Source organism: Drosophila albomicans, chromosome 2R (genome assembly GCF_009650485.2).
Source record: "Drosophila albomicans strain 15112-1751.03 chromosome 2R, ASM965048v2, whole genome shotgun sequence".
NCBI classification, from domain to species: Eukaryota; Metazoa; Arthropoda; class Insecta; order Diptera; family Drosophilidae; genus Drosophila; species Drosophila albomicans.
Window position 1 is genome coordinate 3,856,609 of NC_047631.2, and position 23,596 is coordinate 3,880,204.

The 23,596-nt window shown below is 37.4% G+C and overlaps 2 protein-coding genes across 2 annotated transcripts; one reads left to right on the plus strand and one right to left on the minus strand.

Annotated features, from left to right (window-relative positions):
* The first annotated feature begins 4,763 nt into the window (after nt 1–4,763).
* On the plus strand, nt 4,764–5,962 carry LOC117577222 (protein ABHD11). The gene has a single exon (XM_034262215.2). The coding sequence runs from the start codon at nt 4,834–4,836 to the stop codon at nt 5,749–5,751; it is 918 nt and encodes a 305-aa protein (XP_034118106.2). The 5' UTR covers nt 4,764–4,833; the 3' UTR covers nt 5,752–5,962.
* A 2,803-nt stretch (nt 5,963–8,765) lies between these two features.
* On the minus strand, nt 8,766–10,270 carry LOC117577314 (uncharacterized). Its single transcript, XM_034262280.2, has one exon. It carries the CDS (start codon nt 10,184–10,186, stop codon nt 8,900–8,902), a length of 1,287 nt encoding a protein of 428 aa, XP_034118171.2. The 5' UTR covers nt 10,187–10,270; the 3' UTR covers nt 8,766–8,899.
* Between the last annotated feature and the right edge of the window lie 13,326 nt (nt 10,271–23,596).

A 23,596-nucleotide genomic window follows, 5' to 3' on the forward strand; every position in this document is an offset into this window, starting at 1 on the left:
TCGATAGTGAGAGTGAATACGAAACTGAAAACGAAAAAATAAGTTTGTGCGAAGAAATTTCAAAATAGGCTACCCAATTTGGAGTAAGCTTTGCTGCACTCAATGCATTGCTCTTAATATTACTAAAGTGCAAAAGACGCTAGAACCATTTTAAAGACTCCTGGCACTGTTACTCAGAGAACAGTTGAAGAAGGAGAAAAATGCGGACTAAAGGACCTCTTGAAAGTACAAGATTGGAAGTTACCGAACTTGGTTTTGGACTTCGGTATTGATGGCCTTCCCTTATTCAAAAGCAGCTCGAAACAAGTTTGGCCAATATTGGCGAGCTTTGCAGACAGAACCTACGTTTTTCTTGTTGACGTGTATGAAGGAACTTCTAAGCCAAGTTGCGCGATTATTTACAAGAATTTATTTCTGAGACGAAAATTGTTATGTAAGAGGGCTTTTTGTTTTCTAATAATTTGTACCAAATCTCTGTTCGTTGTTTCGTAACCGACCGGCAAAGTGTTATATTTTGGGAACTATGCGACATAGTGATTACTATTCATGTGGCAGGTGTACAACCAATTCACCTAGAACTATTTATTTCTTCAGAAACAGATCTCAGCCAGAACATCACTTAAAGCAATCTCCATTAGAAATGCTAGATAGTGTATCACAATGTTCCTTAGATTACATGCACGTCATATGTTTAGGCGTGATGCGGACATTGTTGAATGCACGGGTAAAAAAAAAGGGTGCAGAATTTTCCTTAACATCGCGGATAATCGAATCCCTTTTAAAAGAGTTGCATTTTAATAGAAATAACATGACAAGGGAACTTAAAAGAAAACCTCGAAGTTTAAGAGAACTTGTCACATGGAAGGCAACAGAGCTTAGACAATTTGTACTTTATACTGGACCTCTTATATAATATTAAAACAAGTTCTTACTACAGAAAGATATGCTAACTTTTTAAAATTATCTTTAGCCTTAAGAATTCTTTTAGATATATATGACTGCAAGCTTAACAACTCATATGCTGTAAATCTTTTGTGTTTGATTTACCAAGGCTATATGATTTGTCCTTCATAACTTATAATTTTCATTCATAATTGCATATCCATGATAAGGCCAAGCTTTATGGATCTTTAGAAGGTATAAACGCATTTAAATTTGAGAACCATTTAAATAAAATTAATCGAAAGGTTAGGAAAGGAGATTGTGAAGCAGTACAAATTTATAAAAGACATGTAGAAAGTAGCTATAATTTAGAGAAAGAAGGATATGAATTACATGCTAGTTTTGGGATAACTAAAAAGGGAAAAATTTTAAATATAAATGTGAAAGGTGTTATTTTCTCACTCCGAGAACCCGATAATTTTTGTTTGGTAGGAAATAACTTTCTTAAGATTACTGAATTAAACAACTGTAATAATATGCCAGTTTTTTTTGGAATGGCACTAAACTTGACGCAAGCTTTTCTTTGACCAATTGAGTCGAATAATTTTCAAATATATTGTGCGGCTGATATAGCATTTGATGACAAAATTGCGTTTTCAGTAAACGATATACTTAAAAAAAATTATATGTTTACGTAATTCTGCGTCCCACAGCTTTTTTTTTGTACACCACTTGTGCACAATGTCTGAGAACTACTATGCATCTGAAAATTTTCACTACACACAATTGAACAATTCAAAATCATGTAAGTAGAGCATAATTAAATACAATATCTATCAACAACAATATTATTTTTAGTGCAAAATGATCCCAGATTTGACGAAATTACGGATATTTTACTTGATATACAGAAATAAAACCGATTATTAAAGGCTGAAGTTGTGGACCTAAAGCTTTCTATTACCTAATTGAAAGTGGACGTGATTAACGTCAAATTGGAAAATAGAAAACTTCACAGCACCAGAGGGCAACGCACAGATGATTTGCCAGATTTCAGAAGCCTTCCTCTCACCGACAAATGAAGTTGTCAACTTTGTTAAAGACGTACAGCAGAATAGTGAGAAATTATAACAATTAGTAAGTATTGTGTACACCTGGCCCTCGCTTAACACGGGGGTTACGTTCCTGGAAATCTATGTGTTAAGCGAAACATGGGTTTAGAACAAAATAAGGGGTTACGTTCGCAAAATTAAAAATTGGCAGCAAACAATTTTTTTATTGTTCAAATTTTGTCTGTTTTTATTAAATGTTCGTACATATGTTTAAAATTAACCAAAAGTTGTTATGCATATGCCATTAATATATGCATAACATTCATATTTTCAAAATTAAAGGTTGGTATTAAATTAAAAAAGTTGTTTCATATAATTAATTAACAGGGTAAACTTTATAGAAACTTAAAAAGTTTTAAAAGTAAGGAGATCATATAGTTATATTCATTTCAAATTTTAAATGTATTTGGTGGCATTTATAGCTTAAGCCAGTTTGCTTTAACATGTTTTCTCATTTCTTATCAAAAAATCGTGTAAGAACGAGGTTTTTAGCGTGTTAAAAGGGGGATGGAAGCAAATTTGTAACCGTGCTAAAAGAGTCCGAGTTAAGCGAGGGCCAGGTGTATATGAATCAATTTTAATTTGTTATAAATAACCAAATTTTCAGAAACAATTTATAGAGAAAACTGGTGGAGAAGGACCAACTCCATTTTTGAGAGCAGCTATTCAAAAAGTATTTTCCTACGAATTGGCTACAAATTGGAAAAGCACCAGCACAAAGTCAAGCTGAACAAGTAAGAAAGCTACAGTCGAGTGTGCCCGACTGTGAGATACCCGCTACCCATAATCTCAAAATATTAAAAAAAAATATGCATGTATTCTCGATCGGGATTTGAACTCGAGCACCACCAAAGTTTTTACCCCGAGCGGGCTCGAACCCGAGCACCACAACATGTTCGGCTTGCACTCTACCACCAGAGCTATCGCATTGTTTATGAACCATTTATGCATACAGATACTAATATAGGCGAGCATGTATTTACGTATACGCATACATACAATACATACATAGCAGGCGTTTTTGCCCATAAAAAAGTATTTCTTTAATAACATCCACAATTTTTATTTATAATTATTGTAAATACGATTAGAAAAAAAATAGTTTGTACCCCGAGCGGACTCGAACCCGAGTACCACAACAATAGAGCTATTGCAGGCCTCTATGCATACAGATACAAATATAGAGGCGAACATGTATTACGTAACTTAAACAATTTTTATCATATCGTAACCAAAGGAATCCAGTCCCACAAATAACATTTATGCATACAGATTTCTGGGGCAAGATATAGTGCCGATGGAGGAAGACGGAGACAATGACCTGCTATTATTGTATATACCAAAATTCTGTCTATAATATTACACTTATTGATTTGCGGGGGCGGAAGTGGTCGTGGCAAAAATTTGAAACAAACTTGATCTGCGTGCAAACATAACAAATGCTGCTATAATTTAGCTCTATCTCTTATAGTCTCTGAGATCTAGGTGTTCATACGGACAGACAGACAGACGGAAATGGCTAGATCGTCTCGGCTGTTGGCGCTGATCAAGAATATATATACTTTCTAGGGTCGGAGATGCCTCGTTCTACCTGTTACATACATTTCCTACCTGCACAAAGTTATAATACCCTTCTACCCTATGGGTAGCGGGTATAAATATACTAATGAGTACGAAATATTCCATTCTAAGCAAGTTAGACCCCATTGCAATAGAAGTTTTTCCCATACAATAGTTTTTCTTAAATATCTTATATACAAAATATACAGTTTGGCATACTTTTAGCATTTTTACAATATATTATTTTGGTTTGCACGCAGATCAAGTTTGTTTCAAACTTTTGCCACACCCACTTCCGCCCCCGCAAATCAACAAAAATCAAATAATAAGCGTAATTTTAAATTTAGAGCATTATACAATAATAACAATACTCGTAGTAGTTATGATTCCTGAAAATTTGGTTGCGATCAGAAAAAAATTGTTATTAAGAAATACTTTTGTATGGGCAAAAGCGCCTTCTTGCTACGGTTCTTAGTTGCTTTGGCTGACAATCTAGTATAACGTGCCGTCTATGGTATATTTTGAATGTGGTATTATATAGATATACCAAATATATTATTTGGTATATTTGTAGTATTTTCGGTATACATATATGTGTAGCGGGTATCTCACAGTCAAGTGTGCTCGTCCTTTGAAGCTTTCTGACTTATTTTGTCTTTGATTGCAAAATGTTATTAATTAATTTTTTTTTTTAATTTCCACATAATTTATAGCGATTTTTAGCAACTTTTTATTTTAAATCTAGCTATTTTTGCTTGGCAGAATCTGACAGAAAAGTGCACGATGCGCCCGATGCTCGAAATTCGAAATCAGACTGCCGCTGAGCGGTTGTTGTCATGGCTTTTGGTGCCAATAATTCTGTTTTGAGTGAAACCACTATTTGAGCTGTTTGACATATCCATGTATTGTATGGTTAGTGCTTATACTTAACTGGTTGCAGTATAGACTAAAAGCTTTGTGTATATTAGAGCTCTGACTTAACTTTAAACCATTGGTATAGAAAACAAGAGCATGCTATCAAATAATCATTAATATGAGTAATTCTCTAATTGATTTGTCGCATGCCGTCTTTACAGTGAAAAAAAAACAAACTGAAACAATTTTAAAAATAAGAAAAGGTTATTCTTATACCAATTAGGCTAACTAATGATGGTTCTGTTACTCAGATCGAAGAGTTGTATCATGCTTAGTGTTGTAGTATTGAAATATAGATATTATATCTGTGGACCTTTGGAAATATTGTCAATTTTTTTTTGTTTCAAAATTAATTTACACAGTAATGGTTCTTAAGCACTTCACACGTAATTTGGTGGCGCTGCGATTCACAGTTTTGGGACGTAGTTACAGTTCTGGAGATCAATCTATTCAGACAGTTAAAATGGATTACGCTGTGTATAAGTTGCCTCATAGTCAATTAAAGCAACCTCCGATATTGCTAATGCATGGTCTAAGTGCATCCCGAACCAATTGGCGTCGTGTTAGCCGAAAAATAGCTAAGCGAGGATCACGGCCTGTCATTGCTGTTGATGCACGAAATCACGGCAAGAGCGCTCATAGTCCGCAACACACACCAAAGCATTTGGCCGCTGATGCGGCAGCGTTCATTAAGAGCCATAAGTTAAATCGCATAGTAGCACTAGGACATAGCATGGGCGGGAGGGCGTTAATGACACTGGCGTTGACTCAGCCTGAGATGGTGGAGCGCGCCATTTTTGTGGATATCACTCCTGGACGTCTCCCAGATGAAATCTTAAATATGTCGAACATATTCAAGACAATGATTGAGGTGGTCGAGACCATTCCTAAAAAGTTCACTCTGTCAGAAGGTCGCAAGTTCATAGTACCTTCATTCATTAAACTTGTGAAAAACGATCTGGATTTAATTCTGGTTATTCATAACCTAAGGAAGACTGAGTCAGGTGATTTCGACTGGCGATCAAATCCCCAGGCAATTCTCAATGGGTGGCAGGAAACAATGATTGATTATGAGAAAACGCTTTCAGGACTGGGGCCATATCAGGGGGAGACTCTTCTTATTGCGGCTTTGAAAACTAAGTTTGTGACATCGGACAATGTGAAAATTATGAATAGATACTTTCCCAATTTACGTGTAGAGTATTTAGATTCGGAGCACAAAGTTCATATGGAGCAACCAGAGAAATTCGTCAATCTAGTTGTAGACTTTACTAAGAGCTAATATCAGATTCCCCATCAAATTAATAGTACAATATGTTCAATAGATCCAATAGTTTGTTCGAGTATATTTTAAAGCCAAAATGAAAAGTATATATTATCATCATCATATGGAACTTTTAACATCCTGTAAATCACACATACATAAAAAAATTATATATAAAGGTGGTTAAATTTTTTAATTTTTCACTATTCATCATCGCATCTAACTGTGTATTTTGCTTTTATTTAAATTATAAATACCCCTAGTCTTTTATCCACCAAACTGTTGCATGTTGTGTTTTTGTTTATGAAACGGATGTCAAGCTCTCTTCATGTTTAAATTTTTATTCAACCTATTTTCCCACTGAGCAAGAGAGAAAGAGAGAGTGGATGATAAAGTGCGGCGACTCGGATATGAATGCCGGTTTACGTGCTCTTTACTTGAAAGTTGAAAATCGAAAGAGAAAAATATTCTCGTAGCATTAGAAAGGCGTCTCTTGTTTTAAAGTGATTGGCAAAGTGACTTACTCATAATGAAATTGGTTTGTCTCAAGCTGGCAAAGTTTAGCGTTTAAAAGAGTATTGAATTTAATTGGTTTAAATATTTTATTAACAAACAAATGTAAATCTATTTCCTAATGAGAAAAATATTGCAATACTCAATGAAGGAATTATCTAACTCTTTAATCTTCTTTCGGTAAGAGTATAACAATGATTCGATGGAATAGTTGCACTAAATCACACAAATTCACGATTTGTTTGTGTCTGCATCTGAGCATTGGACATGCTTTCTGCCCTTTATGAATCTTACGTCGATTCACATAAAACCTACTCATAAAAATTACAAGAATACCTAAATTTATAAAGCAGATGTACTCAAATGCCAACTTTCATTGCCTCGTTTGCTATTTCCTAATAAATTCGTATAGAATATATTTCTGTTATATATTTCTGTTTTCCATATATATATTTTTTTCCTATTTCTGCTAAATGTATAATATTATTGCTAAAATATTTTCTTCTTTGGAATCAAAACGATTTTTCAAAGATTTTGAAGTATTATACATTTACATTGCATAGCAATCCCATTTAATTGAAAACTTTACAAAATGCGACTATTTTGCGGTGGTTTCTAAAGATACGTTAATGCTTTTGAACAAACTTATGTATGTGGATGGAGCTGTTGAAATTTGTGCAAGTTAAATGCTTTGTCAGCACTTCTCTACCACAACCCTTTTGCTCTATAAAGCAGTGAGCGCGCTGTGTAACTGACAAGCGGATTAAAGGTCACAATAGGGTGTTCAGGGAAAGTCAGAATCGATGGGAAATCAACGTGGCAGCCAATTCTCCCCTTTTGATCAACGCACATACTCGCACACCTTCAGTTGAGTTCCTTTTCTTATTTCAATGATTCCGTTTCAGATTTCGATGCAGCTTTAAGCGTTTTTGAGAACTAAGCTGAAGAAGAATCAAATAGCAAATAGCAAATACTACAAGCAAATAAAGTAGGACAAGGTGAGTCGAAATACGCAACAATGCGATACAATTTGGATCCCTCTGCCTGATTTATTTGTATTGCACGTGTGGACGATGTTAGACGTCTGCTCCTTCGATACTCGATAATACCCGTACTTATCTGACAAGCAGAAACAACATAGAGTGCTGAAAGCAACAGTTAAGCTTCAAAAACAATATTTGTTTAATAGGTATCCTAGCACCTTTGAATTGACTCCACTCAATGTTAACGGCTCAAACAATTCGGGTCTAAAGTGATGCACAAGACTTGAGATTCAACAGTTTTCATTTCAAAGAAAAATAAAAGGCTATGTGAAGTGTATACGTAAATAACTCTATGTGAGGATACATAGTACACTTTTTTTAATCCAATTTGCTTTTTTTATTCGCGAAAATTTTGTTGTTAATACAAAACTCAACTTTGTAAACAGGATAAGCCAAATAAATCTATAATTTTCGAAAGTAATATAAATCCCTTTTTATCTGCAAATTAAATATTTGACTCCATTTAACTATAAATCTTTTTTAGTTTATTTGGTTTGTAGGTATCGGTTTCGTTGAAATCGCTTGTATTATTAATTGCACGTAATATTGGAAACAAAAGATCGATGATAAATATGTGTGGTCTGATCGAGTCTTAATTCGGCATAACTACACGAAAGTATTATTTTGGTTGACATACAAGTATGTCTATTTCGTTTACTGAAAAATGATTTAGATCTCAAAAGACAAGAGACAGTGTCAAATATCAAAGTAAAATTCCTTAACAATGAAGAGGCTGTTGTGAGCATGTTGTTTGCTTATGGGTTTGTTGTTGTTTAGCTTTGGTTTTAATAAGGATTACGGGAAATTTCATTATGCAGTGTAATAAATAAGTAGTCTGGAAAGTCAAATAAACAGAGCACAGCGTAAATAAGAAGCGCAGCACAGCAACAAGCTATATAGGGAAAGAGACTGAGACAGAGAATCCGACAGAGGATTGAGGCGAATGCTAAACAGACACGCAGGCATATTAAAATTTAGACACGTACATATTTTATTGCATGTACATTCGACAGCAGTCTGTGGGTGCGTTGTTGTTGTTGTGATTGTTGTTGTGTCGCACACTGACACTAACGCACTCTGCGTAACATCAAAAGCTGCAACACAAGCCTCATAACCCAGCCCAAACTACAATCCAAAAACATGATGAACTGAACCCCAACCAACAACAATGCCAAGTGCTGGTTAATGTTTTTGCCAGTTGTCATCTGGCATTTGGCAGTCTCGTTCTGTTCTTGCCGGTTGAATACTGAGGATGTTGCTAGATTCAAATCCTTTTTACTGCGTTCCAGAGGCATCCACCATCTGGCTGCTAATAGAAAATTGCTTTTGGCCGCCAGCTGTATGCATACGACCGTTTTCGTGTTTCGTATGTAGCAACGATAGATAAATCAATAAGTATTTACTTAGTTTTAATTTAAGCGATTATCCCTGTCATTGCTAAAAATCGAAAGAACTACGAATAGAAAGGCACTTAAATAAACATTTAAAGACGCCACTTTTCATTTATTGAAATGTATGAAAGAATTTTTCAAAAGAGATTAAAAAAGTTGGCAATATTCACTTTCAATTTAAAGGGGTGTGTGCCTATAAAGTTTTGTTAATTGGTCAAGTTAAACCACGGAAGTCTGGCTGACGACCAGCTCCCACTTATCCCTATCTGATTCTGAGCCCGATTGCAGCTCTGCTTTGGGTGCACGGCAGCGATTGCATTTCTGACGATACCAAAAGTTAACGTTGAAGCAAAAGCCGCAAGTCCAATCGCGCTTACGTGGACGCCAAGTGCCTTGGCCTGACCCAGCGACAGGATTGGCTACGGCCTCGCTCTTGCTAACCTGACAGCGATTGCAGCTGAGTCGCCACACAAAGTTGCTGTTCCTGCACAACTCACAGACCCAATTGTCAATGGCGGGCTTCCATTTCTTCTGACGCTGACGTCGCTGCTGGTCGATAATCGGATCCTGGGCGTAACTGAATCGTACGCTCTTACCCGGTCGTGTGGAAAGGTAAGCCGGAACAACACTCAGGACTTGGCCCAGGAACTTGGCGCCATCTAAATAATGTATGGCCGCCTGGGCCGCATAAGGGCTAGTGTATGTAATGGTGGCTTCACCCTTCGAGCGACCAGTTAGCTTGTTCTTGTAGACAAAGATCTTTGGCTTTAAAGTCAGCTCGTCCATCTTGATGTGGCCCATCTTGCCAAAGAACACGATGATATCATTCTTAGTTACATTTAGGCGCATGCCTAATACGAATATAGTATCGGTACGAAGCACAAATTTCTCTTCGCCGATCTGAATAGTTGGTGCTGGTCGTGGCAGGCGTAATTGCGAGGACCAGAGACAGCCAAGCGGTGCTCCCCGATTGTCCGTCATTGAGGATTGCATATCAAATGCATCCAACGGTTTCTCTGCTTCATCATTAACTTTGTCCCGCTGCTGCAACGACTGTTGCTGTTGGGCCTGCAACTCCAGCAAGGATGTCATATTAGTAGTTTTTGCAGCCACTGCTGTTGCAGTTACTTTTGTTGTGCTTGTTGCCGATGTTGAATCCATTAACCCACCTTCGGTGGTATTCTTAATGGTGGTAATGCTGTTGCCGCCATTCATATTTTTATCATCCTCGCCATTGGTGGCGTTATTGCTGCTGCTGCTGCTACCGCTGTTGACACCACCAATAGTGTCGTCCTTGAAAGTGCCGCAAAAGTCCTCCCCTAATAGGAGTGAACCACACGCATCACCCCCACCATCCTCATAACGAAACATATCGAGATCGATCAGCGAGCTGTTAGCCATCATCGAATTTTGTTTATCTATTTGCTGCTGCTGCTCGTGCATCGCAAAAAAATTTTGAGCTGAAAAAAGATTTTCATACACCGAATCAACTGTCGCAAAGTCCATCGTTTGTAAAAACAGGTTAAAAAAAATGTTTTATACTGCCAAAATGAACACGAACCGTTCCCTATGATATATTAAAAACTACTGAAGTGTATTTCAATTCTCTGGAACCCAACACAAATCCGATAATGACTCAATAATCGACAAATTTCAATGACTTACTACGATTACCTAATTTCACATTACCTAAATCTAAATAGTATTTATTGCAATTGCTTGAACATTTGCAAACATTTCGTTTCCATAAGTAATGAAGTATTTCCAGCCTAATACCATGTTGCATCTCCATGTCTGCTCATTTTACTAATATTTGCAACATTGCGATTAACTCAATAATATGAGCATTAAATAATAATTGTAAAACTATTGAGTAGCCTATAAGGTAGAAGGGTCACGCGTATAGCTTTCCGTTTAGAAGAAATACATATGCATATGTAACACGCAGAACAAGGCATATCCGACGCTATAAAGTATCCTTGATCAGCATTAAAAGTCGAGTCGATATAGCTAAGGCCGACTATCCGTCTGTCTATCTGTCCACTTGAAACACTGAATCTCGACACGCAACCGATTTTGTTTTAGATTTAAAATAAAAAAATAGCAGGCGTAATACAAAATTAAAACTAGAGTCACGATTTAGTTGTCACACTTAACATATATACTATAATAACTACAATCTTTATGATTCTTGAAAATTTAGTTGCGTTCTAGATATATGTAATATCAAAGTCAGTCTATTTATTAAAATTACTTTTTTAATTTAATGATTCCAATCAAGAAATTATGGTTCTTGTCTAATATGACTACAACCCACATTATATTATTATCATATTGTATGCCTACCAAATTTAATAAAGAAGTTGCTCAAGTTTTGTTTACATTGACAAGGATATTTAATTATGCCGCTAGGATTTTTAATTTTGTACTGGCTTTGTACAGTATCAAATGTATTTTGGAGTGAATAAGAAGTATCTGAAACTAGAAATCCGGAACATCACTCCATGAAGAAATATATTGTGGAACATGGAAACTTTGGAAAATAATCAAGCCGATTCAATCAATGATTTACTTCTGTAATTCCTTGATGATGTTAGTACTTATTAAGGTTTGTATTGCAGTGCAAAAAGTCTTTTGAATTTATACTTACAATAAAAGTTTATTATAATTTATAATTATAATAATTATAATTATATATATATATATATATATATATATATATATATATATATATATATATATATATCAAACTCGCTTGCTTAGAAAAAGAAAACTTGGCTTATTCAGTAAGTAATTAAAAATGGCAAGACCTGAATGTTTATTTTGTTTATTCATTTTTAATATATCAGTAAGAACAAATATGTAGAATATATTATGTGAATTTTTATAGAATAAGCACCATGAAATAAGTGTATCTTTTGAGATATTCTTGATACATAAAAGAAATTCAAAGTATGTTAATTTCCAAAGTGCAATCGCTCTCCCATTATTCACTTTTTTCCCACGCCAACATGCTACCTACTTATGCATCCAGTTGATGACTTTGCACTTTCGCTCGTTGAATAAAAATTGATTCATAATTTTTTTTTGCATTTTCATTTTAATCAGTGAAGTTTGATTACCTTTTTACAGCAACTTTGTATGATAATGGTGCTTAAACTCAACGAAACGACGGTAATAAAAGAGAAAGTATGCAATAATTCATCTTATAGAACACTATATAGCAGTGAAAGGTGCAACACTTAAATGATAAGCATCAATAAGAATATGAAACCAGAAAAAAGAGAAAAGTGCTAAGAGCACGCAAAAAACGACTGAGAAGAAAATCTTAATCCGATGAAATAAAATGAGGTTGTGAAAAGGCTTAAAAGATATACTTATTCCTACTTGGCAATCTTATCCTTATGGTTAAAAGAAACTATTTTCTATTGTTGAATAAAATAGATATGTACATTTTAGTTATTAAGCCTAGCATAGTGAATATGGTCAGGTTAATAATAACTAGACCAATTGTGTTGAACCTTAATCATTTTTCAAAATAACGACTATGGCAAAATTTTAATAATGATCCACTCTAGGACATAAAGTGAATAATTTGAAGTGAGTTCAATTGACAAAATTTCTTTATTACTTGATTTATATTATTGCAGGTTAGACGGTAAATTAATTTTTATTTCTGATTTCAAGTATTTCAATCAGCTTTGGATTTATCCAGTTGCCAAGGAGCACCGGACCAGCTTCAGTTGAGCCAATTAGTTGGCAATTATTTTGCTAATGAGCTACCACATTAACCCCACAATCTTCCCCAAAAAAAGAAGAAGGCGAACATTAAGTCGGCCCCTTCCCATCCATTAACACAACAGAGGGTGCAAAGTCAAGGAGCAAAAGTGGCGAAGAAGGAACAAAATTCTCGGGTTTCTAAGTTTGTCGTCAAGCTGATGAAATATGTTCATGGGAAAAGACATTCGTAAGTAGGTATGGTGTTTATGTATATTCTTACATTATCCTGAACTTGATGCTGGCCCAACTGATAAACGCTTTCACCCCTCTCGCTATTCACCCCTCCCTCCAAACAGTGCTGTTCGCTTTTATGGTGCCTCTTTACGAGGCACGCCCCGAAATGACCTTATCGACATTAGCAACGTTGACAGCCACTGTTCGTTAGAAGCAACTGACTCGTGGTACTTCTTGTCCATAGGGCGTAGAATGAAGGAGACGCAGTCTGGCACAGTTTGCACAATTAAATGAAATGCCGCTGCGTCGTGTCAATTTCTTTTTGCGTCTGTGGCTTGAAGCTCATTAGGTCAGCGTTGCTGTCGCTGTCACTGTCGCTTATGCTGTTGCTCTTTTCCTCTTTGCTTTTATTGTTAGCCGTTAAATTGTGTCCTGTGTCCCGCAATCACAGGAAACAGTTCAGACTCAGCTCAAAATTAAGCTGAAGATTTCCGTTTACTGGTTGACTTTAAAAAATGACAAAATCAAAAATCAAGACTGTAAATGGAGAAAGCCTTTGTGCACTGAAATGCCAACTGTGATGCTCATCTATAGTTAGAATGAAAAATAGTGCATTCATGCGAAATTGACCCTAAAAACGTCATGTTAAGGATACAAATTCTTCTTTTCGGCTTGACAAAGCTTTTTCATTTTGTTTCCGGTTTGCTTAGCTATGGAAAGAAGTGCGTATTTAACTTGCAGGTTCCGACACAGTTTCGAGTTCATATTTGAATAGGGTTGGACAGTTCACATACCTTAATTCCAAATCAAATTAGCAAGTCCCAATGGGATTAGGGCTGGCACAGCGTTCATAAATCAATATTCATAATTTGTAATCCAAGTTTAATTGAGATAAATTACGTGTATTCAACAAAGGACATGACTTGCCCTGTAGCTGATGATTATGGGTGCATAGAATTGTCATATGTATTATGGTTACGAATAATAGCTAATAAGCCCACGCATAAACATATAAACATTTAGGAGTATAAGCGAATATAGAATGTATGATAATTTTCCCATACTTAATATTGATACCAAGAGATCGTTGAAAGACAACTAATGTGGCGATTATAGAAATATTATATTATAGTAGTATTCAACATAACAACCAGCAAGTTGAGAGTAGGAATGTAAAAGTCTCTGCATTAATATTCAATCAAAAACTTGAAGCACTTGAAACACTTGAAACTTGAATAGAAATTGTGGAAAACGTAAGACATACTAAATTTTAAAATAACATAATATGATATGAAAATAGTTTTGTAAGTGATACTCGAACTGTGTATTGATTTATTTGTTGTGTTAAGTGGATGAAATGCAATTTGTGTTTGTGTCAACTGCATGAACTTAACCAATTTGTGTAGAACTAAAGCAATGGTAATACAAGATTAATAGATTAAGAAATTGTGTATTTCACACTATGACAATGGCCATTCAAAACGAGCAGAGCATTGAAAGTGATTTAAATAGCTTAGTAAATTTGTTTATCCCCAATCTGCAGTGCTTAGTCATCACCTTTTGAGACCAACTGCCAGTCAATTGGTTCAGTGGCAACCCACTTGAGTCTATTTGCTGTCCAGAACGAGGCTGCCGTTAGTTGGTGTTAGTGGCTCAACATTTTGCTCAGTTTGTCATGTGATTTAATCAAAGTTTGCTGCACCTAAATCCCGCCAGTAATCGTCAGCAGAAAGAGAGAGATGCCACCCAACAAGACGGGTAGGATGGGAATGACTGTGCACTTTGTGGGGTTAGTTGGAGACATAGACTCAGACTCAGGCTCAGATTGAGAACCTCTGACCAATCCACCTGCTGCTTTGTGGACTTTGTGTTGTGAATTTACTTAGCATTTTCTTCCACAAAGATGACTCTGTCAGCTGTTGACTTGAACTGGAAGTCGTCTTGGGTTGCGGCTGTTTGTTATTTGCCTGCCTGACTGCAGGTGTACCCTCTCTGTCTTTCTCACTACTTCTGTCTCTGTTTCTGCTTCTGACTTTCGGGCTAAGGAGTAACAGTGTCACAGTTGAATGTCGCTTGTGTCCTTCTGATGCCGATTTAAGTGCCAGCAGGAGACTAAATGCAATAAACACCATTAGCTGCAAAGGCAATGGGGCTTCACCAGCAGGACCTTTACCTCTCGACTCCACTTCCAGCAGCAGCAGCAGCAGCAGGACAACCAAGGACCAAGGTAACGTTTTCGTGTTTTACTTTGAAAGGAAAGTTGTACTGCAAAAGTAGCACAAGAATCGGACCATAAGATACGAATGGAAGAAAAGCACCTGCAAGTGCAAGTTGAAAATGTTGCGGCAACAAAATGCAAAGGGTAATTTAAGTGAATTGAATGAAAAGTTTCAAACTGCGGGTGCTATAAACTGAATGCGGTTCATAAGGCGCACACAACGCACTGACTGAAGATGGAGCTACAACTTAAGGTCGAGTATAAGTTGATTGCGTAATTTGCTTATCGTTGGCAGTCTGTTTGGTGTTTGAGTTCCGACTTTTTTATTTTCGTACTTAGTTGATTAGATTTGCGACCAGTAAGGCTTAAATGGTCATATTTTGAAACGACTTCTAACATAATTCTTTTGTTTTATATATTGTTTGTATTGTAATCCAAAAGCAGTGGCAATTGGCAAAAAGCTGGAGCTAATTGGTTATTTACGAAATGTCATTAATTAAGTATTTAAATCAGGTCAATTGCAGATTAAAACAAATAAATTGAATAATTTAAAGCGTGTTCAATAACATGATAGTAACAACTTTATTAACATTCATTGTATTTGGTCATTGCGGTATTTATTTAATATTTATGCTACGGCTTTAAGCAAATCTCTTGGAGCAACAAAAGGTCGCCAATGAAAAGAACAAACAATATAATGAGTATTTAAAAAAGTTTGAAAGCACAATTTGCATACAATTGGAAGCAATCAAAATAAATATTGTATTTATTTTTTCACCAATTTCACAGCTCTTTAAGTGTTTACGTTGCAACATATTAACATTGTTCAGTGTTTACAAATTTATTAAACTTTAATTTTTTTTTTTTTTTTTTTATTACTGTATGTTTTATATTTTGAATCTTCTCTTACGAGACTAACAAAATGTGTTTAAATCTTAAAAATACTACATTATTCTAACAGTTTCTTAAACTGTATTTATGGTAGGCGGTCCTAGTAATTGTCGCTGGATGGGACGGTCGTTACGACGAAGGCGGGAACGGCTGCATACTAATGTTAGTGCTCTAGCAAGGTGATTTGGATGGTTCGACAGCTTGATGTAGTAATTTTCCATGTGTTGTGCTATTTCATCTCGGACGGGAAGTATATTCAAGTCTCTCTGAATGTTTTCACTCCGAACGTACCACGGTGCCCCGGTGATAGTTCTAAGGATCTTTGCTTGGGCTCTCTGCACGATCTCTACGTTGCTGTTGCTGGCGCTCCCCCACAACTGAGAGCCATAAGTCCAGATTGGTTTCAGAACGGAGTTATAGAGCAGGACCTTGTAATCCAGACTAAGGGGGGAGCGGGAGTTTATAAGCCAATGCAGACTGTTTGCCTTCAGCCTTAGGTGAGTTCTTTTAGCTTCAATGTGCGTGCGCCAGGTGAGCCGTCTGTCGAGATGTACGCCAAGATACGTTACTTCATCTGATTGGGGAAGCACGGTGTTGTTTAGTGTAAGGTTGGGGCAATTTCGTCTATTTAAGGTAAAAGTTACGTGTTTACATTTTTGCTCATTTACTTTTATACGCCAGTCTGAGAGCCATTTCTCTACAGCGTCTAGATGGGTCGCAAGTTGCGCTGAAGCTTGTTGTGGAAATTTAGATCGGCTAAGGATCGCGGTGTCGTCGGCAAACGTAGACATAGTCAGTTGTCTACTCGTAGGGATATCAGAAGTGTAGAGTAGATATAGAGTCGGCCCGAGAACGCTGCCTTGAGGAACACCAGCTTCGATATTATGTTCAGCTGACATGACGGTATTGCATCTCACTACAAATATCCTGTTGTAAAGATATGACTTCAAGAGTTTATGCGTGCTATTAGGGAGCATTATTTTGATTTTGTGCATTAGGCCGTCAAGCCATCCATACTCTGTCGAATGCTTGAGAGACGTCCAAAAATACCGCAGTGCAGTACTCCCTATTCTCGAATGCTGTTCGAATTTCTGATGTTATGCGGTTCACCTGTTCGATAGTTCCATGCTTTTCGCGAAAACCGAATTGATGTGCTGGGATACTATTATGTCTTCTTAAGTATGGTATGATACGGGTTAAAAGGCATTTCTCAAAGAGTTTTGATAAACACGAAAGTAGGCTTATTGGTCTGTATGAGGAGGTGAGAGTGTGGTCTTTTCCTGGCTTTGGTATCATTATGATGGTTGACTTTTTCCACCTCTTCGGGAAGCAGCCGATTCTTGTCATCGCGTTGAAGAGTTGGCATATGGTACCAACAGCACATAGTGGGAGTTCAATAAGCATTTTTGGTGTTATTAGATCGCAGCCCGGAGATTTTCGCGGTTGCAGCTGCTCTTTTATAATTTTTATGACTTCGCATACTCGAAATACAATTGGTTCGGCAATAGGGAAGTCTACTTCTGTTTGTAAACGTATATTAGGCAGGTTTGTTACTGGATTTGGCTGGAAAACATTTTGAAGGTGGGCAGCGAATGTGTCGGCTCGGTCTTTGTCGCTTCGGGCCCAGCAACCTGCAGGGGTCCGTAATGGCGTAACCGTTGCTGTTGGTGCGCTCAGTGTTGAGTGAGCTTTCCAAAGTTGAGCTGGTTGGAGATAGTTGCTCTATATAGCGCTGTATGGATCTGTCTTCTTCTTGTCGTAGAGCCTGGGTGAGTCGACGTGAAGCTTCTTTTAACTGTTGTTTTGCAGATGGCGATCGAGATAATTGCCATTCGCGCCGGGAGCGACGCTTTGCCAGAACTAACTGCTCTATTTCTGCATTCGTGTGCTTGGTGTTATGTGTTATATTTTGCCTACGTGGTGTTGCGATTCGAGCCGCTGAAACCAGAACTGTTTCGATATTGTTTACGGTTCTGTTGATGTCATCTTCGTCGGTTAGCCGTGGTGTAAGTTCAATGTGTGAACTTATGTATTTCTTGAATTTGAGCCAGTTTGTGCTGTTAGAGGTTAGCATGACGGGGTTGTCATTACTAACTGGCTGTTGGTTTAGGCCAAAGAGTACAGGCGAGTGGTCTGATGATAGATCCGGTAGAGAACAAGCGCTAATCAGATTACGTGGGATGTTTTTTGTAACTGCGAAGTCAATCAAGTCTGGCAATTTTCTTGGATCACTAGGCCAGTGAGTTGGTGAACCAGGGGAAACGTAGTCAAGCTTGTTGCTAGGTTTTATAATTGCTTGATACAGCTGTCTTCCTTTCGGGGACACGAGGCGAGATCCCCAGTGCGTGTGCTTAGCGTTATAGTCTCCTGCTGCTATAAAGTAGTTGCCTAGCGAGTTGAAGTAGTCAATAAATTGGGCTTCGGATATCGTAAAGCGAGGAGGACAGTATACCGCGGCTAGTGTTATATTGTGACAATCCAACTGTATAATGATAGATGTGGCTTGCAGATAGCTAGTTGCAAACGCATTGTGGAAGTGGTGCTTAACGCGGTTTTTAATCAGTATTCCAGTGCCTCCATGGGCCTTTCCATCAGGATGATTTGTACTGTAGAACAAATACCCTCGGATTTGGAAATTGTATTTGTTGGTAAGGTGGGTTTCTGCTAGTAGCATTACGTCGATTTCATTGTCATTCATGAATTGTGCTAACTCAATTTTGTGCCGTGGAACGCCGTTGGCATTCCACAGTGCAATGCGTAGGGGAGCCATTGATTATTTTGATAGAGTGTTTTGGAGCATCTGAATCAAAATATGTTGATTTGTCATCAGACTTTGCATGGTTGTTCTCATAAAAGCAATGAATTCCTCCATGCTTTGTTGCAGTCTGAGTATCATCGTTTCCATTTTATATTCTTTGTGCTCTACGGGTTGGTAAGGGACTGTAGGTGGTGATTGGTCATTGCAAGCAGGGCTCGCCTGATTCGATTTTATGACGCTTGCAAAGCTTACGTTTTTTGTTACGTTGGAACTACCGAGTGATGACCTGGCTGCTGACGAAAAGAAAACTTCAGGCGTGAGTTTGGAGGGTATTAATGGTGCGTTGTGGGATCGCGTTGTTAAGACTTTATGGTTGACACGACTTTTTAACTCCTTGTATACTGGACAGCCTCTATAGTTTGCGGTGTGGTTTCCTCCACAGTTACTACATTTTTTAGTGGTTGGGTCCTTTTGTGCTTTACATTCAGCAGATGTATGCAGTCCTCCGCAAGCTACGCATACAGAGCGGAGTGTGCAGTAAGATTTAGTGTGTCCGTATTCTTGGCAATTTGCGCACTGGACCGGGCCATTACGTTTGTGCGGCTCTTCGACTGTAATTCTGCGATGCAGTAAGAACTGAATTTTGTAGATGGGATGTACTTCGTTTTTCTTGAGGGCCTTGGAGTCAGGAACGAGTTCCACTTTGAAGAGAGGTTGCGGTTGCTTGTTTCTATTGCGGATATTTATAACGGTTTTTACGTTGAAACCTTTATCTTTTAGTGCCTGTTCTACTTCAGTAGTGTTAACATCTGGTTCGATGCCTTTTATGACCACTTGTTGTCCTTTGCTACTTTTTAGCTGATAAGTGTAGTAACTTTTTTTCTTGGCGTTTAGGAGCTCCGTCAATTTTCTGAAGTTTTCTTCGCTTTTCACTTGGACCTTGGTTTCATGAATGTCTCCTTTAGTCAAGGGGATTACATGGAAGCTATCTTTACCAATAAGATCGATAATTGTGTTCACAAGGTTGTTAGAATTTTTCTCTCGGATGTATAGCGGAGGCGGCTTCGCTTTGCTTTTGTCCGCATCCGTGACTGTAGAAGGCATTTCGTTGGAGATGTCAGCCAAAATTTCAAATCTATTTGCTGTATTAGGGTTCTGCATAGTTCCTTGATCGGAGGAAGCCCGATTGATTTTTGCAACGTTACCCATTTTCGAGCCCTGTGGACTTTGTTTTCTTTTAATGTTTACGTAGCGATCCATGCCAGTCTGTATGGTCGAACCTTGCTTTTTACTTGGTGCGTTTGTCAGTGCAAACTCAGCTGACACAGCAGGTGGAACGATCGACGGTATCGGGTATACAGACGAAACTGATGTTGTTGTTGTCGTCATTGCATTTACAGTTGCAACTGACGTCACTGTGCTAGTTACCGTGGCCAGACATGTGTGCAGTTGGGGCGAGGCAAAGCAAGGAAGGGGGGAAACACATTTATCGCTTACCTCGCTTTGCGCTGTCGGTAACGCAGACGGAGAGAGAGAGTGCGCCCTTTCGTTGAGAGTAGGCTTGAGTTCGTTTTTCGGTGTTGGGGTTAACGCTCGCGGTTGATCGGCAGAAGCTTTTGTTTTTGCTGATTCGTCTGCATCTGTCGACACGAAAGAGAAGTATGCATTGCTAAGAGAGCGCCGACGCTCGTCTAGCTGACGTTGGCGCTGCGACCGAAGCTCGCTTTGGTTCATCACCTTATTTACTTTATGTTGGTTTTATATGTTTATTATTATTAGTTACAAAAGTGCACTAGTTTTAAACACAAAATAAAAGTAAGTTGCGACTTTTCATCGCACTAAGCGTCTTTTCGCCGTTTGTCTTGATTGATATCGGGTTTTTTTTTTTTTTTTTTTTTTTTATAATTGGTTGTCTTCCGGAGCACAAAGTGAAATAAAAAACACGTCTGCACTCGTTGACGTTCGAACACCTTAAACTTTAATGCTCTTTGTTTAATTACATGCATTTAATCATAGTTTAGTTAATCAGAATTTTTCAGCATTATTTAATTTGTAGTCTCGCTATCCATAGGATAGAAGGGATTATAGCTTTCCATATATATATATTCTAATATATATTCTTGATCAGCGTCAACAGATGAAACGATATGTCTGGCCGTCTGTCCGAATGAAACGCTAGATTTGAGAGACTATAAGAGATAGAGCTATAACTTTTTTTCGGCAGCTTTTGTTATGTTTGTATACGGATCAGGTTTGTTTCAAAATTTTACCACACCACCATAAATTGGGAAAAATCTAATTTATAGAGCTAGAGTCGCGATCAATAGCGATCATATAAATTGTGAAATTCATTTAAGAATTATTTTTGTATGGGAAAAACACCTACTAATTACGGGATTTAGCTGCTTTGGGTGACAATCTGATATATTTTGAATGTAGTAATATTTCGACATACAATTTAATATATAATTATAATGAGACCGCACAGTTTTACTCTTATTCAGAATGGGTAGCGGATATTTCACTGTCGAGCACATTCGACTTTAGCTTTTTACTTGTTCTGTCTATTTAGACTATAAGGAGTATCATAATGACCACATGATACTACTACATTAAAGTGTTTAAACTTATTAGTAATTATTTAATTATTAGCCAAATTGTGCCTTAAGAGTGTTTTCGCTATTTAGTTTCAGACCACATCAAAGTATTGCCCAAAGTTATCAAAAAATTCAAAAACTCGCTACTAGAACGAATCTCCTGCACCATCAGTGACAACAGCTGTGCATCCCCAATTTGAAGTATTCACAGACGTTGTCGTCTGTGGCTGTATGTTTCATCTATTCTCTTCAGCATTGTATTTCAGCCGACTTAACGCTTTGTTTGGACCACAAAATAAATGATGCCAAATGTTGCAAAACAATAACAATGCTCCTTTGCTTTTTGCCAGCACTATTCTCTCCGGCATTTCTTTCACTGAAATCCACTCAACTTCAAAAACACACACACTCTCGCACACATATAGGCATACACTTACGCACACACACAAGCACACACGGATGCATACACATACACATCCGAATGCAACTCTTGCGGTTCATTGTACTTTACGAGCATTTTTCGTTCTCGCGACTTCCGCGATGTTTTGCTGCCATTTTGTTAGGTTTTTGTCATTTGCTTTTTTGTGTATGAGTGTATGTGTCTGCGTTCGGATCTTTTTTATACCCTTTATCAATTGAACAAGTCGGTATGGTGTATTTTCGTTATTCCAAATCAAATGTAATAGCCAAAATTATTAAGTTTCGTCAAGGGGAAAGATTTTATAACATTCAATCCAAAGTATCTCAAACAGTTGAGAAAAAGATCCATCCGAAAACTATAGTAAGTGGAACTAGATACGTCCAAGGTATCTGCTAGTCGAACAGCCCGCACATGATTTTGTTGTCGCTTTGGTTTTGGCTTTATTTTCCGCGCATCGAACAATAGTTTGAGCCAAGGGTTGCCTCAATTGTTTGGCCATAAATAATGGGCAATGTCAGAGCAAACGTGGCGACAGTTGGCCTTAGATATGATGGTTCATGGCTCGCCATAACTGTGCCGTGTGTTTAAAGGGGCAATGCAAATATCACGTATACGCCACAGCGCTTAAGCTATTTCTAAATAAATTTGTCACATTCATACCAATGGCAAATGACACGCAGGGGAATGGTGCTCGTTGTGCTGCGGTTACATTACACTGCATTAGGCCATAACGCAGTTGGCGAACAACTTTCTAACCGCGTTTCGGACATTTTCGCATAACGCAATGCCCTAACTTCATATGTGTGTGCGATTGCGTCTGGACTGACAGCTGTTCATGTTGTCTGTTTTCTGCCAATGGCGGACATCACATTAGCCCCATTTAGCGTCTGTGTGGTCATAATTCACTGAAATTAATTGTCGCATTCAAGTTTTTTGCGGTCAGCCTTTGTTGAAATTTGCAGCTCTTAGATCTCGAGGGTGATGTTACTGGTTACTCGTGTTCGTATCGATGACAGCGCCATTCGCTTTTCAGTCGGTTATTTATGGCATAACTACTTCGCTTTTAACTGAAAAGAACTCTCGCTTCAAAAAGTTTCATTTGATTTGCACTTATCACGCTTCAACTAGAGGAGAAGGCATAAATGGTGGCGAACAATTTATTTCTTGATGAACAGTTTTTCAGATCTAAGTTTGCCAAAATAATTTTTGGCATTGGCCATATGGTTGAACAGCTAAATCAGTGATAAAGGCTTTATGCCAAGTTAAGTTTCAGTGAAAAACCATTTTGCACAAAGAAATAAACTAAATCTAGTCGTTGATTTCTGAAGACTCGATAACCTCTAAAGAGGGTAAAAGTATCTTAGTTAGTTAAGGGTTTCGATAATTGTTTAGCCACAAAAGGAAGCAAAAGCCAAAGTCGAGTGTGCTCGTCTGCGAGATACCCGCTTCCCATTTTGAATGAAAGCAAAACAGTGCGGTATCATTTTTAAAATATACCAAATAATGTACTAAAATATGCGAAAAGCAATATTTGGTATATCAATGAAGTACTACATTCGAAATATATACTAAACATGTCAAAATATACCAGATTGGCAACCAATATATACTTTATGGGGTTGGAAGATGACTCTTTCTTCCTGTTGCATACATTTCTAGAGCATAGCATAAAGTTATAATACCCGAGTACAAAAATAAATTAAATTTATTTCGCAAATTGTAAAACTTTCACAAAATAAATTACATTTATTTTCCAAATTGTGAAACTCTTGTTCACTTCTATGATAGATGAATAAGTACCATGAGGTCTTTAAAGTCTTTAAATTAAAGTCAAATGAATTTGTTGTATTTAAATGCAAAATAGCTCGAAAGAGAAAGAAACGAGCTTTAAAGCTACCAGATAGGTGGAAATTATGAAAAATATAAAACCAATAAAATTGAATAAGTAATGCGAAGTGAAAGGATGTTTGGGAAAGGAAAATCACGTGGAAATGGCCATTGCACCATTTTATGCAAATTGTTATGTCCACATTTTCAGAGTGGTTCAATTAGGGATGGCTGAGATTATTTGAAAAGG